At 45.3% G+C, this 15,398-nt stretch overlaps 1 protein-coding gene across 1 annotated transcript in view; it reads left to right on the top strand.

The window, feature by feature from the left end:
• The first annotated feature begins 9,436 nt into the window (after positions 1–9,436).
• LOC129833613 (membrane-associated phosphatidylinositol transfer protein 2-like) overlaps positions 9,437–15,398 on the top strand; it is a 31,579-nt gene continuing 25,617 nt past the window's right edge. Inside the window, exons 1-4 of the mRNA XM_055898310.1 lie at positions 9,437–9,809; positions 12,879–12,974; positions 14,053–14,163; positions 14,349–14,413. Of these exons, the coding sequence (XP_055754285.1) occupies positions 9,437–9,809; positions 12,879–12,974; positions 14,053–14,163; positions 14,349–14,413 (645 nt within the window). The remainder of the gene's footprint in view (positions 9,810–12,878; positions 12,975–14,052; positions 14,164–14,348; positions 14,414–15,398) is intronic.

The raw sequence follows: 15,398 nt of genomic DNA, 5'->3' as shown, positions 1-15,398 counted from the left end.
TGTAAAATGTTCCTGTTTTGATTATTTTAATGGAGTGAGTTAGGTCTGCTCTATACCAAATTAGCATTCCCCCTGAGTCCCTTCCCTGTTTCACACCTGGTAGTTTGGTGGATGGGACTACCAGCTCTCTGTAACCTAGAGGGCAACCAGTGAGTCCGTCTCCTCTATACCAGGTTTCTTGCAGGATGACAATGTCTGCATTACCGATTTCTTTGGTGAAGTCCGGGTTCTTGCTCTTTAGGCCAAAGGCAGATGACCTCAGGCCTTGGATATTCCAGGATGATATAGTGAAGGCTTTTTGTTCCATAAAGTGTCCAATGTTGTTGGTCATGGTTTGGCCTCAGGCCAGTAAGTGTGAGCAGAGCCTGCTGAGCATCTGGTACATGCCGTTGGCTTGGGCGAGTGTAAGAGTGGGGGTTGGGCCTGTTTGCCCGCTCACTACCTGGATGTATGTGTGACTTCCATGTTGATGCCCTCTTTGCGGAGGTGGGGTGCATGGGGTGGGCAGGAGTGGCATAGGTCTGATCTCAGGGGGCCTAAATGGGGTGTGGGCATGGTTGATGTGGGGGGGTGTTGATTGGTTGGTCTATCTATCTATCTATCTATCTATCTGCCAACATCACTAATGCAATCACAGATACACACTCTCTAAAACACTCACAAAGTGTCAGGGGCGGACTGGGACAAGAAATCGTCCCTGGCATTTTATCCACACCAGCCCACGTCACGTCGCGCACCGCCAACTCACCCCCCATACACACCCTACTTAGACACAGGCAGTAGTACTGACACATAACACATTGGCAGTACAGTACAGTGTTTCTGTACCAGTGACTGGCGAGACATGGTCCGCCTCTTTTTAAAAACAGTTCATGTTCAATAAGAAATACAATATGTAAAACACCAGATACACCAGAGATACAACTCACCACTATAACTGTTCCTCTGTCTGGAGATACAACTCACCACTATAACTGTTCCTCTGTCTGGAGATACAACTCACCACTATAACTGTGTCTCTGTCTGGAGATACAACTCACCACCATAACTGTGTCTATGTCTGGAGATACAACTCACCACTATAACTGTCTCTGTCTGGAGATACAACTCACCACTATAACTGTGTCTCTGTCTGGAGATACAACTCACCACTATAACTGTGTCTCTGTCTGGAGATACAACTCACCACTATAACTGTCTCTGTTTGGAGATACAACTCACCACTATAACTGTCTCTGTCTGGAGATACAACTCACCACTATAGCTGTCTCTGTCTGGAGATACAACTCACCACTATAACTGTGTCTCTGTCTGGAGATACAACTCACCACTATAACTGTTCCTCTGTCTGGAGATACAACTCACCACTTTAACTGTCGCGGTCTGGAGATACAACTCACCACTATAACTGTGTCTCTGTCTGGAGATACAACTCACCACTATAACTGTCTCTGTCTGGAGATACAACTCACCACTATAACTGTTCCTCTGGAGATACAACTCACCACTATAACTGTTCCTCTGGAGATGCAACTCACCACTATAACTGTCTCTGTCTGGAGATACAACTCACCACTATGACTGTGTCTCTGTCTGGAGATACAACTCACCACTATAACTGTCTCTGTCTGGAGATACAACTCACCACTATAACTGTGTCTCTGTCTGGAGATACAACTCACCAATATAACTGTTCCTCTGTCTGGAGATACAACTCACCACTATAACTGTCTCTGTCTGGTGATACAACTCACCACTATAACTGTGTCTCTGTCTGGAGATACAACTCACCACTATAACTGTCTATGTTTGGAGATACAACTCACCACTATAACTGTTCCTCTGGAGATACAACTCACCACTATAACTGTCTCTGTCTGGAGATACAACTCACCACTATAACTGTGTCTCTGTCTGGAGATACAACTCACCACTATAACTGTTCCTCTGTCTGGAGATACAACTCACCACTTTAACTGTCTCGGTCTGGAGATACAACTCACCACTATAACTGTGTCTCTGTCTGGAGATACAACTCACCACTATAACTGTCTCTGTCTGGAGATACAACTCACCACTATAACTGTTCCTCTGTCTGGAGATACAACTCACCACTATAATTGTTCCTCTGTCTGGAGATACAACTCACAACTATAACTGTGTCTCTGTCTGGAGATACAACTCACAACTATAACTGTTCCTCTGTCTGGAGATACAACTCACAACTATAACTGTGTCTCTGTCTGGAGATACAACTCACCACTATAATTGTTCCTCTGTCTGAAGATACAACTCACCACTATAATTGTCTCTCTGTCTGGAGATACAACTCACCACTATAATTGTCTCTCTGTCTGGAGATACAACTCACCACTATAACTGTCTCTGTCTGGAGATACAACTCACCACTATAACTGTCTCTGTCTGGAGATACAACTCACCACTATAATTGTTCCTCTGTCTGGAGATACAACTCACCACTATAATTGTCTCTCTGTCTGGAGATACAACTCACCACTTTAACTGTCTCTGTCTGGAGATACAACTCACCACTATAACTGTGTCTCTGTCTGGAGATACAACTCACCACTATAACTGTGTCTCTGTCTGGAAATACAACTCACCACTATAACTGTGTCTCTGTCTGGAGATACAACTCACCACTATAACTGTGTCTCTGTCTGGAGATACAACTCACCACTATAACTGTGTCTCTGTCTGGAGATACAACTCACCACTATAACTGTGTCTCTGTCTGAAGATACAACTCACCACTATAATTGTGTCTCTGTCTGGAGATACAACTCACCACTATAACTGTGTCTCTGTCTGGAGATACAACTCACCACTATAACTGTCTCTGTCTGGAGATACAACTCACCACTATAACTGTATCTCTGTCTGGAGATACAACTCACCACTATAACTGTGTCTCTGTCTGGAGATACAACTCATTTACATTACATTTAAGTCATTTAGCAGACGCTCTTATCCAGAGCGACTAACAAATTGGTGCATTCACCTAATGACATCCAGTGGAACAGCCACTTTACAATAGTGCATCTAAATCTTTTAAGGGGGGGGGGGGGGGGGCAGAAGGATTGCTTTATCCTAGGTATTCCTTGAAGAGGTGGGGTTTCAGGTGTCTCCGGAAGGTGGTGATTGACGCCGCAGTCCTGGCGTCGTGAGGGAGTTTGTTCCACCATTGGGGTGCCAGAGCAGCGAACAGTTTTGACTGGGCTGAGCGGGAACTGTACTTCCTCAGTGGTAGGGAGGCGAGCAGGCCAGAGGTGGATGAACGCAGTGCCCTTGTTTGGGTGTAGGGCCTGATCAGAGCCTGAAGGTACTGAGGTGCCGTTCCCCTCACAGCTCCGTAGGCAAGCACCATGGTCTTGTAGCGGATGCGAGCTTCAACTGGAAGCCAGTGGAGAGAGCGGAGGAGCGGGGTGACGTGAGAGAACTTGGGAAGGTTGAACACCAGACGGGCTGCGGCGTTCTGGATGAGTTGTAGGGGTTTGATGGCACAGGCAGGGAGCCCAGCCAACAGCGAGTTGCAGTAATCCAGACGGGAGATGACAAGTGCCTGGATTAGGACCTGCGCCGCTTCCTGTGTGAGGCAGGGTCGTACTCTGCGGATGTTGTAGAGGAACGGGCCACCGCCTTGATGTTAGTTGAGAACGACAGGGTGTTGTCCAGGATCACGTCAAGGTTCTTAGCGCTCTGGGAGGAGGACACAATGGAGTTGTCAACCGTGATGGCGAGATCATGGAACGGGCAGTCCTTCCCCGGGAGGAAGAGCAGCTCCGTCTTGCCGAGGTTCAGCTTGAGGTGGTGATCCGTCATCCACACTGATATGTCTGCCAGACATGCAGAGATGCGATTCGCCACCTGGTCATCAGAAGGGGGAAAGGAGAAGATTAATTGTGTGTCGTCTGCATAGCAGTGATAGGAGAGACCATGTGAGGTTATGACAGAGCCAAGTGACTTGGTGTATAGCGAGAATAGGAGAGGGCCTAGAACAGAGCCCTGAGGGACACCAGTGGTGAGAGCGCGTGGTGAGGAGACAGATTCTCGCCACGCCACCTGGTAGGAGCGACCTGTCAGGTAGGACGCAATCCAAGCGTGGGCCGCGCCGGAGATGCCCAACTCGGAGAGGGTGGAGAGGAGGATCTGATGGTTCACAGTATCGAAGGCAGCCGATAGGTCTAGAAGGATGAGAGCAGAGGAGAGAGAGTTAGCTTTAGCAGTGCGGAGCGCCTCCGTGATACAGAGAAGAGCAGTCTCAGTTGAGTGACTAGTCTTGAAACCTGACTGATTTGGATCAAGAAGGTCATTCTGAGAGAGATGGCAGGAGAGCTGGCCAAGGACGGCACGTTCAAGAGTTTTGGAGAGAAAAGAAAGAAGGGATACTGGTCTGTAGTTGTTGACATCGGAGGGATCGAGTGTAGGTTTTTTCAGAAGGGGTGCAACTCTCGCTCTCTTGAAGACGGAAGGGACGTAGCCAGCGGTCAAGGATGAGTTGATGAGCGAGGTGAGGTAAGGGAGAAGGTCTCCGGAAATGGTCTGGAGAAGAGAGGAGGGGATAGGGTCAAGCGGGCAGGTTGTTGGGCGGCCGGCCGTCACAAGACGCGAGATTTCATCTGGAGAGAGAGGGGAGAAAGAGCTCAAAGCACAGGGTAGGGCAGTGTGAGCAGAACCAGCGGTGTCGTTTGACTTAGCAAACGAGGATCGGATGTCGTCGACCTTCTTTTCAAAATGGTTGACGAAGTCGTCTGCAGAGAGGGAGGAGGGGGGGGGAGGGGGAGGAGGATTCAGGAGGGAGGAGAAGGTGGCAAAGAGCTTCCTAGGGTTAGAGGCAGATGCTTGGAATTTAGAGTGGTAGAAAGTGGCTTTAGCAGCAGAGACAGAAGAGGAAAATGTAGAGAGGAGGGAGTGAAAGGATGCCAGGTCCGCAGGGAGGCGAGTTTTCCTCCATTTCCGCTCGGCTGCCCGGAGCCCTGTTCTGTGAGCTCGCAATGAGTCGTCGAGCCACGGAGCGGGAGGGGAGGACCGGGCCGGCCTGGAGGATAGGGGACATAGAGAGTCGAAGGATGCAGAAAGGGAGGAGAGGAGGGTTGAGGAGGCAGAATCAGGAGATAGGTTGGAGAAGGTTTGGGCAGAGGGAAGAGATGATAGGATGGAAGAGGAGAGAGTAGCGGGGGAGAGAGAGCGAAGGTTGGGACGGCGCGATACCATCCGAGTAGGGGCAGTGCGGGAAGTGTTGGATGAGAGCGAGAGGGAAAAGGATACAAGGTAGTGGTCGGAGACTTGGAGGGGAGTTGCAATGAGGTTAGTGGAAGAACAGCATCTAGTAAAGATGAGGTCAAGCGTATTGCCTGCCTTGTGAGTAGGGGGGGAAGGTGAGAGGGTGAGGTCAAAAGAGGAGAGGAGTGGAAAGAAGGAGGCAGAGAGGAATGAGTCAAAGGTAGACATGGGGAGGTTAAAGTCACCCAGAACTGTGAGAGGTGAGCCGTCCTCAGGAAAGGAGCTTATCAAGGCATCAAGCTCATTGATGAACTCTCCAAGGGAACCTGGAGGGCGATAAATGATAAGGATGTTAAGCTTGAAATGGCTGGTAACTGTGACAGCATGGAATTCAAAGGAGGCGATAGACAGATGGGTAAGGGGAGAAAGAGAGAATGACCACTTGGGAGAGATGAGGATCCCGGTGCCACCACCCCGCTGACCAGAAGCTCTCGGGGTGTGCGAGAACACGTGGGCAGACGAAGAGAGAGCAGTAGGAGTAGCAGTGTTATCTGTGGTGAGCCATGTTTCCGTCAGTGCCAAGAAGTCGAGGGACTGGAGGGACGCATAGGCTGAGATGAGCTCTGCCTTGTTGGCCGCGGATCGTCAGTTCCAGAGGCTACCAGAGACCTGGAACTCCACGTGGGTCGTGCGGGCTGGGACCACCAGGTTAGGGTGGGCGCGGCCACGCGGTGTGAAGCGTTTGTATGGTCTGTGCAGAGAGGAGAGAACAGGGATAGACAGACACATAGTTGACAGGCTACAGAAGAGGCTACGCTAAAGCAAAGGAGATTAGAATGACAAGTGGGCTACACGTCTCGAATGTTCAGAAAGTTAAGCTTACGTTGCAAAAAATAAAAGTAAAATAAAAGATCTGATTGACTAAAATGATATAGTACTGCTGGCTGGTGAAGTAGCCTGGCTAGCAGTGGCTGCGTTGTTGAAAGTGAAGCTGGCTAGGTGACCTCGACAATTTCTCTAAATTTCTCTAAACTACACAATTATCATGGATACAAGGACAGCAAAGACAACTAGCTAACACTACGCTAATCAAGTCGTTCCGTTGTAATGTAAGTTTCTACAGTGCTGCTATTCGGTAGAAGTTGGCTAGCTAGCAGTGTTAGCTAGCAGTGTTGGCTAGGTAGGAGGACAGCAGCGCGGCAGGCGAAACTAGCTGGCTAGCTAACCGATAATTACTCAAAGTTACACAATTATCTTAGATACAAAGCTAGCAAAGAAAACTATGTAGCTAGCTAACACTACACAAAACAAGTCGTTCCGTTGTATTGTAATCGTTTCTACAATGCTCTTCGGTGGCAAGCTGGCTAGCTAGCAGTGATGGCTACGTTGCGTTAATTTCGAACGAAAATAGCTCGCTAGCGAACCTCAATAACGACGCAATTATGTTTGATAAAAGACGGCTATGTAGCTAGCTAAGATCAAACAAATCAAACCGTTGTACTGTAATGAAAATGAAAATCAGACCGTTGTACTATAATGAAATGTAATGAAAAGTTATACTACTATTCGGTAGACGGTGGACGTTAGCTAGCTGCTGGGCAGATAGCAGTGGACAACGAGACGACGAAATACGATAATTACGCAGTTATCTTTGATACACAGACGGCTATGTAGCTAGTTAAGAAGAAATTGCTAAGGTTGGACAAATTAAATCGTTGTACTATAATGAAATGTAATGAAAAGTTATAAAAGTTATACTACCTGCAGAGCGAATGCAGAGCGAATGCAAATGCGACCGCTCGCCCCAAACCGGATGTCAGCAGTGTTAGTTAATTAGTTAGTTAGTTATGATACTAACCTGTCCTCTCCTCCCTGCAGGCCTGTGTAAGGTGATGATGTGTTAATTAGTTAGTTATGATACTAACCTGTCCTCTCCTCCCTGCAGGCCTGCGTATGGTGATGATGTGTTAGTTAGTTAATTAGTTAGTTATGATACTAACCTGTCCTCTCCTCCCTGCAGGCCTGCGTAAGGTGATGATGTGTTAGTTAGTTAATTAGTTAGTTATGATACTAACCTGTCCTCTCCTCCCTGCAGGCCTGCGTAAGGTGATGATGTGTTAGTTAGTTAATTAGTTAGTTATGATACTAACCTGTCCTCTCCTCCCTGCAGGCCTGCGTAAGGTGATGATGTGTTAGTTAGTTAATTAGTTAGTTATGATACTAACCTGTCCTCTCCTCCCTGCAGGCCTGCGTAAGGTGATGATGTGTTAGTTAGTTAATTAGTTAGTTATGATACTAACCTGTCCTCTCCTCCCTGCAGGCCTGCGTAAGGTGATGATGTGTTAGTTAGTTAGTTAGTTATGATACTAACCTGTCCTCTCCTCCCTGCAGGCCTGCGTAAGGTGATGATGTGTTAGTTAGTTAATTAGTTAGTTAGTTATGATACTAACCTGTCCTCTCCTCCCTGCAGGCCTGCGTAAGGTGATGGATGAATAGTTAGTTAATTAGTTAGTTAGTTTATTAGTTAGTTATGATACTAACCTGTCCTCTCCTCCCTGCAGGCCTGCGTAAGGTGATGGATGATTAGTTAGTTAATTAGTTAGTTAGTTATGATACTAACCTGTCCTCTCCTCCCTGCAGGCCTGTGTAAGGTGATGATGTGTTAGTTAGTTAGTTATGATACTAACCTGTCCTCTCCTCCCTGCAGGCCTGTGTAAGGTGATGATGTGTTAGTTAGTTAATTAGTTAGTTATGATACTAACCTGTCCTCTCCTCCCTGCAGGCCTGCGTAAGGTGATGATGTGTTAGTTAGTTAATTAGTTAGTTATGATACTAACCTGTCCTCTCCTCCCTGCAGGCCTGCGTAGGGTGAAGGATGATTAGTTAGTTCATTAGTTAGTTTGTTAATTAGTTAGTTATGATACTAACCTGTCCTCTCCTCCCTGCAGGCCTGCATAAGGTGATGATGTGTTAGTTAGTTAGTTAGTTAGTTAGTTATGATACTAACCTGTCCTCTCCTCCCTGCAGGCCTGTGTAAGGTGATGATGTGTTAGTTAGTTAGTTAGTTGTTATGATACTAACCTGTCCTCTCCTCCCTGCAGGCCTGTGTAAGGTGATGATGTGTTAGTTAGTTAGTTAGTTAGTTATGATACTAACCTGTCCTCTCCTCCCTGCAGGCCTGCGTAAGGTGATGATGTGTTAGTTAGTTAGTTATGATACTAACCTGTCCTCTCCTCCCTGCAGGCCTGTGTAAGGTGATGATGTGTTAGTTAGTTAGTTAGTTAGTTAGTTATGATACTAACCTGTCCTCTCCTCCCTGCAGGCCTGCGTACGGTGATGATGTGTTAGTTAGTTAATTAGTTAGTTAGTTAATTAGTCAGTTATGATACTAACCTGTCCTCTCCTCCCTGCAGGCCTGCGTAAGGTGATGATGATGTGTTAGTTAATTAGTTAGTTAGTTAATTAGTTAGTTATGATACTAACCTGTCCTCTCCTCCCTGCAGGCCTGTGTAAGGTGATGATGTGTTAGTTAGTTAGTTATGATACTAACCTGTCCTCTCCTCCCTGCAGGCCTGTGTAAGGTGATGATGTGTTAGTTAGTTAATTAGTTAGTTAGTTAATTAGTTAGTTATGATACTAACCTGTCCTCTCCTCCCTGCAGGCCTGCGTAAGGTGATGATGTGTTAGTTAGTTAGTTAATTAGTTAGTTAGTTAATTAGTTAGTTAGTTAGGTAGTTATAATACTAACCTGTCCTCTTCTCTCTGCAGGCCTGCGTAAGGTGATGGATGATTTGTTAGTTAATTCGTTAGTTTGTTAATTAGTTACTGATGATACTAACCTGTCCTCTCCTCCCTGCAGGCCTGCGTAAGGTGATGGATGATTAGTTAGTTAATTAGTTAGTTAGTTATGATACTAACCTGTCCTCTCCTCCCTGCAGGCCTGCGTAAGGTGATGAATGATTAGTTAGTTCATTAGTTAGTTAGTTAATTAGTTAGTTAGTTATGATACTAACCGGTCCTCTCCTCCCTGCAGGCCTGCTTAAGGTGATGGATGATTAGTTAGTTCATTAGTTAGTTAAGTAATGAGTTAGTTAGTTATGATACTAACCTGTCCTCTCCTCCCTGCAGGCCTGCTTAAGGTGATGGATGATTAGTTAGTTCATTAGTTAGTTAAGTAATGAGTTAGTTAGTTATGATACTAACCTGTCCTCTCCTCCCTGCAGGCCTGCGTAAGGTGATGGTGCGTGCCCACCGGCAGGCGTGGTGCTGGCAAGATGAGTGGTACGGTCTGACCATAGAGGACATCAGACAGCTGGAGCTGGAGACCCAGCTAGCCCTGGCCACGAAGATGGCCCAGTACAGCCTTAGTGACACCGAGGAGGGGGCAGCAGAGTCCAACAGGACCCCCGTCACGCCCGACCGGGACTTGGAGGGGGCCCTGCGGGACGGGGGAGAGGTGGAGGGAGGAGGGGCAGGGCTGGGAGATACATTACAGACGCGTGGAGAGCTCACCAAGCAGTGGTCAACTTCGTCTAGGTCGTCTAACAGATCCTCGAAGAGAGGAGGTGAGTGGGAAAAGCCTTTAACTTTACAAATCTCAAATCAAGACCCTAGACCCTAGACACTTTTTAAGTGGGCAAGGTGGAGCTTATAAACATCACTGCTACACTACAAGACGTTTCCCTAGCAGGAGTTTAACTTGACCCCAAAAACATGAGAGAATTGTGCCCTCACCATAGAGAATGATAGAGGCCTCTAGTGGCCAAAAGGCTGTGTTAGCATCGGCAGCAACATTGAGGGCTTCCACCATTTTAATGTAATCAACTGGGTGGGACTTCCAACTTCATTGGCTGCTCCCTCCTGGTGACCCTGTTGGAGTCATGTCCAACCGGGTCATCAGGAGGGATCAGCTAATCATGAAGAAGATAATTGACTACTTTAAAATGGAGATGGCCTCAATGGCGCTGCCCATGCTGTCACAGACGCTATAATGGCACAGATACAAAGATTAGTCATCTATCTATCTATCTATCTATCTATCTATCTATCTATCTATCTATCTATCTATCTATCTATATCTCTCTCTCTCTCGCTCTCTCTCTCTCGCTCTCTCTCTCTCTCTCTCTCTCTCTCTCTCTCTCTCTCTCTCAATTTCAATTCAATTCAATTCAATTCAAGGGGCTTTATTGGCATGGGAAACATGTGTTAACATTGCCAAAGCAAGTGAGGTAGCAATACACAAAAGTGAAACAAACAATACAAATGAACAGTAAACATTACACATACAGAAGTTTCAAAACAATAAAGACATTACAAATGTCATATTATATATATATACAGTGTTGTAGCAATGTACGAATGGTTAAAGCACACAGGTTTAAATAAATAGGCATAAATATGGGTTGTATTTACAATGCTGTTTGTTCTTCCCTGGTTGCCCTTTTCTTGTGACAACAGGTCACAAATCTTGCTGCTGTGATGGCACACTGTGGAATTTCACCCAGTAGATATGGGAGTTTATCAAAATTGGATTTGTTTTCGAATTCTTTGTGGATCTGTGTAATCTGAGGGAAATATGTGTCTCTAATATGGTCATACATTGGGCAGGAGGTTAGAAAGTGCAGCTCAGTTTCCACCTCATTTTGTGGGCAGTGTGCACATAGCCTGTCTTCTTTTGAGAGCCATGTCTGCCTACGGCGGCCTTTCTCAATAGCAAGGCTATGCTCACTGAGTCTGTACATAGTCAAAGCTTTCCTTACGTTTGGGTCAGTCACAGTGGTCAGGTATTCTGCCACTGTGTACTCTCTGTTTAGGGCCAAATAGCATTCTAGTTTGCTCAGTTTTTTTGTTAATTCTTTCCAATGTGTCAAGTAATTATCTTTTTGTTTTCTCATGATTTGGTTGGGTCTAATTGTGCTGTTGTCCTGGGGCTCTGTGGGGTGTGTTTGTGTTTGTGAACAGAGCCCTAGGACCAGCTTGCTTAGGGGACTCTTCTCCAGGTTCATCTCTCTGTAGGTGATGGCTTTGTTATGCAAGGTTTGGGAATCGCTTCCTTTTAGGTGGTTGTAGAATTTAACGGCTCTTTTCTGGATTTTGATAATTAGTGGGTATCGGCCTAATTCTGCTCTGCATGCATTATTTGGTGTTCTACGTTGAACACGGAGGATATTTTTGCAGAATTCTGCATGCAGAGTCTCAATTTGGTGTTTGTCCCATTTTGTGAAATCTTGGTTGGTGAGCGGACCCCAGACCTCACAACCATAAAGGGCAATGGGCTCTATGACAGATTCAAGTATTTTTAGCCAGATCCTAATTGGTATGTTGAAATTTATGTTCCTTTTGATGGCATAGAATGCCCTTCTTGCCTTGTCTCTCAGATCGTTCACAGCTTTGTGGAAGTTACCTGTGGCGCTGATGTTTAGGCCGAGGTATGTATAGTTTTTTGTGTGCTCTAGGGCAACGGTGTCTAGATGGAATTTGTGGTCCTGGCGACTGGACCTTTTTTGGAACACCATTATTTTGGTCTTACTGAGATTTACTTTCAGGGCCCAGGTCTGACAGAATCTGTGCAGAAGATCTAGGTGCTGCTGTAGGCCCTCCTTGGTTGGTGACAGAAGCACCAGATCATCAGCAAACAGTAGACATTTGACTTCGGATTCTAGTAGGGTGAGACCGGGTGCTGCAGACTGTTCTAGTGCCCGCGCCAATTCGTTGATATATATGTTGAAGAGGGTGGGGCTTAAGCTGCATCCCTGTCTCACCCCATGACCCTGTGTGAAGAAATGTGTGTGTTTTTTGCCAATTTTAACCGCACACTTGTTGTTTGTGTACATGGATTTTATAATGTCGCATGTTTTACCCCCAACACCACTTTCCATCAATTTGTATAGCAGACCCTCATGCCAAATTGAGTCGAAGGCTTTTTTGAAATCAACAAAGCATGAGAAGACTTTGCCTTTGTTTTGGTTTGTTTGGTTGTCAATTAGGGTTTGTAGGGTGAATACATGGTCTGTTGTACGGTAATTTGGTAAAAAGCCAATTTGACATTTGCTCAGTACATTGTGTTCATTGAGGAAATGTACGAGTCTGCTGTTAATGATAATGCAGAGTATTTTACCAAGGTTACTGTTGACGCATTTTCCACGGTAGTTATTGGGGTCAAATTTGTCTCCACTTTTGTGGATTGGGGTGATCAGTCCTTGGTTCCAAATATTGGGGAAGATGCCAGAGCTAAGGACGATGTTAAAGAGTTTTAGTATAGCCAATTGGAATTTGTTGTCTGTATATTTGATCATTTCATTAAGGATACCATCAACACCACAGGCTTTTTTGGGTTGGAGGGTTTTTATTTTGTCCTGTAACTCATTCAAGGTAATTGGAGAATCCAGTGAGTTCTGGTAGTCTTTAATAGTTGATTCTAGGATTTGTATTTGATCATGTATATGTTTTTGCTCTTTATTCTTTGTTATAGAGCCAAAAAGATTGGAGAAGTGGTTTACCCATACATCTCCATTTTGGATAGATAATTCTTCTTCTTCTCTCTCTCTCTCTCTCTCTCTCTCTCTCTCTCTCTCTCTCTCTCTCTCTCTCTCTCTCTCTCTCTCTCTCTCCCCCCCCCCCACCCACACACACAGGAAGTCCTGTGAACCAGAACATTTCAGAGTGGCGGATGCAGAGTATCGCTCGTGACTCAGAGGACAGCACTGACGACGAGTTCTTTGATGCTCCCGGTATGCTATTACATGTTATTACAAACAGTTATTACAGTGACTACAGTAACTACTATCAGCTCTTACTGATGTTATATCTATCTCATCAGAAGATTTGTCTGACAACGAAGATATCTTATTCCATTATTAAATGTTATTCCATGTCATTAAATGTTGTTATATTACTGTTATTACAACGACAACTGTTACTGATGTTATGCTGATATGCTAATGTTGAACTGTTGTTGAACTGATGTTGAACTGTTGTTGAACTGATGTTATGCTGATGTTATACTGATGTTATGCTGATATGCTAATGATGAACTGATGTTATGCTGATGTTATGCTGATATGCTAATGATGAACTGTTGTTGAACTGATGTAACGCTGATGTAACGCTGATGTTATGCTGATGCTATGCCGATGTTATTTTTTTGTTTATTTTTAAATTTATTTTACCGTTATTTTACCAGGTAAGTTGACTGAGAACACGTTCTCATTTGCAGCAACGACCTGGGGAATAGTTACAGGGGAGAGGAGGGGGATGAATGAGCCAATTGTAAACTGGGGATTATTAGGTGACCATGATGGTTTGAGGGCCAGATTGGGAATTTAGCCAGGACACCGGGGTTAACACCCCTACTCTTACGATAAGTGCCATGGGATCTTTAATGACCTCAGAGAGTCAGGACACCCATTTAACGTCCCATCCGAAAGACGGCACCCTACACAGGGCAGTGTCCCCAATCACTGCCCTGGGGCATTGGGATATTTTTTAGACCAGAGGAAAGAGTGCCTCCTACTGGCCCTCCAACACCACTTCCAGCAGCATCTGGTCTCCCATCCAGGGACTGACCAGGACCAACCCTGCTTAGCTTCAGAAGCAAGCCAGCAGTGGTATGCAGGGTGGTATGCTGCTGGCTTATACTGATGTTATGTTGATGTTATACTGATGTTATGCCGATGTTATGCTGATGTTATACTGATGTTATGCTGATGTTATGCTGATGTTATGCCGATGTTATGCTGATGTCATGCTGATGTTATACTGACGTTATACGGATGTTATGCTGATGTTATGCTGTGTCTGTCTCTTCAGAGGACTTCTCTGGAGATGAGGAGATGTTATTACATGCCAAGGAGATGAACAAGTGGAGTTCCAATGACCTGATGGACAAGATAGAGACTACAGAGACAGACGAAGGCCAGGGTAGGAGCACACACACACGTTCCGTTCCTCATTTAGATTCCAGATCTTCATATCCAATCTCGTCCTTCAGGAAGTTCATTTGTTTAATGAAACTTAATGGTGTGTGTGTGTGTTTTCACATGTGTTTGTCTTCGTGTCTGTCTGTGTGTGTCTGTCTGTGTGTGTGTGTGTGTGTGTATTTACAGAGAGCCTGTATCAGAAGTCGGGTGAAGACTATACAGTAACCAGTAGTGAGGAACGACTGATTGAGGTATGCTTCCACTGTAGCTACAGTATGAAGACTGTATGAGAGTATTCATGAGGTTCTCACAGACCTGGTAAACAACAACATCAGGTTCTCAGAGATGTTAGTTTCTAATTATTAGATTAAGAACTCAACGCACACTGTGAAAGCTTAAACCAAGTTTATTATTCCCATAGTGGTAGTATATGTACCCCACTTTGGGTGGAGTCTCCTCCTTCTCGCTAATTGCTAGACAGGAAACTACTTGATACGGGCAATACACTTTTTCTTCTCCCTTAACGTGACCTGACCTGACCTCGACCCCCTTCATCACTAATCCATGGCTCTCTCCCCTTATCAATGCCTGCCACGTGATCGCTTTCCCTACACTCAGTACATTCCAAGCTTAATAACACACACTATATACCTTCCTCCTACAGATAATCATTCACTTCTGGTGTAGCCCCTCTAAACCTAAGCACTCAATATTTCAATAGGATACCTGATAATGAACCCTATCCCAAGTTTAGGAGTTAGTACCCAGAATCCATCACAGACAAGAGTAAACATCATTGTGAGGTTCTCACAGACCTGGTAAACTACGACATGAGATTCTCACAGAGGATTATTTACTGTAGAATCACAAGTTCTTAACAGCATTTCTTAACAATACATTAACAGCAATGTTTGCAGTTGAACTGTACGTCTTTGATACTGTAACAGTTGACTTGGTAAAGTTGTCTGAAGCTGATCCCAGGAGGAGAGAGAACATCACAGCGTCTCTGGGGATCACACACACACATATTATATGAATGTTTGTTGTTGCGCTTTGTGTTCAGCGGCACGTCTCTCTGATACAGACACGTAGACACCACATAGGCACACACACACACACACACAAATATACACAGACACACACACACACACAAATATACACAGACACACAGGCACACACAGACACACACAAATATACACAGACACACAGACACACACAAATGCACACAGACACACA

This window comes from Salvelinus fontinalis, chromosome 2, assembly GCF_029448725.1.
Source record: "Salvelinus fontinalis isolate EN_2023a chromosome 2, ASM2944872v1, whole genome shotgun sequence".
NCBI classification, from domain to species: domain Eukaryota; kingdom Metazoa; phylum Chordata; class Actinopteri; order Salmoniformes; family Salmonidae; genus Salvelinus; species Salvelinus fontinalis.
The sequence above is the reverse complement of the archived record's forward strand: the minus strand, read 5'-3'. Positions and strand labels throughout refer to the sequence as shown.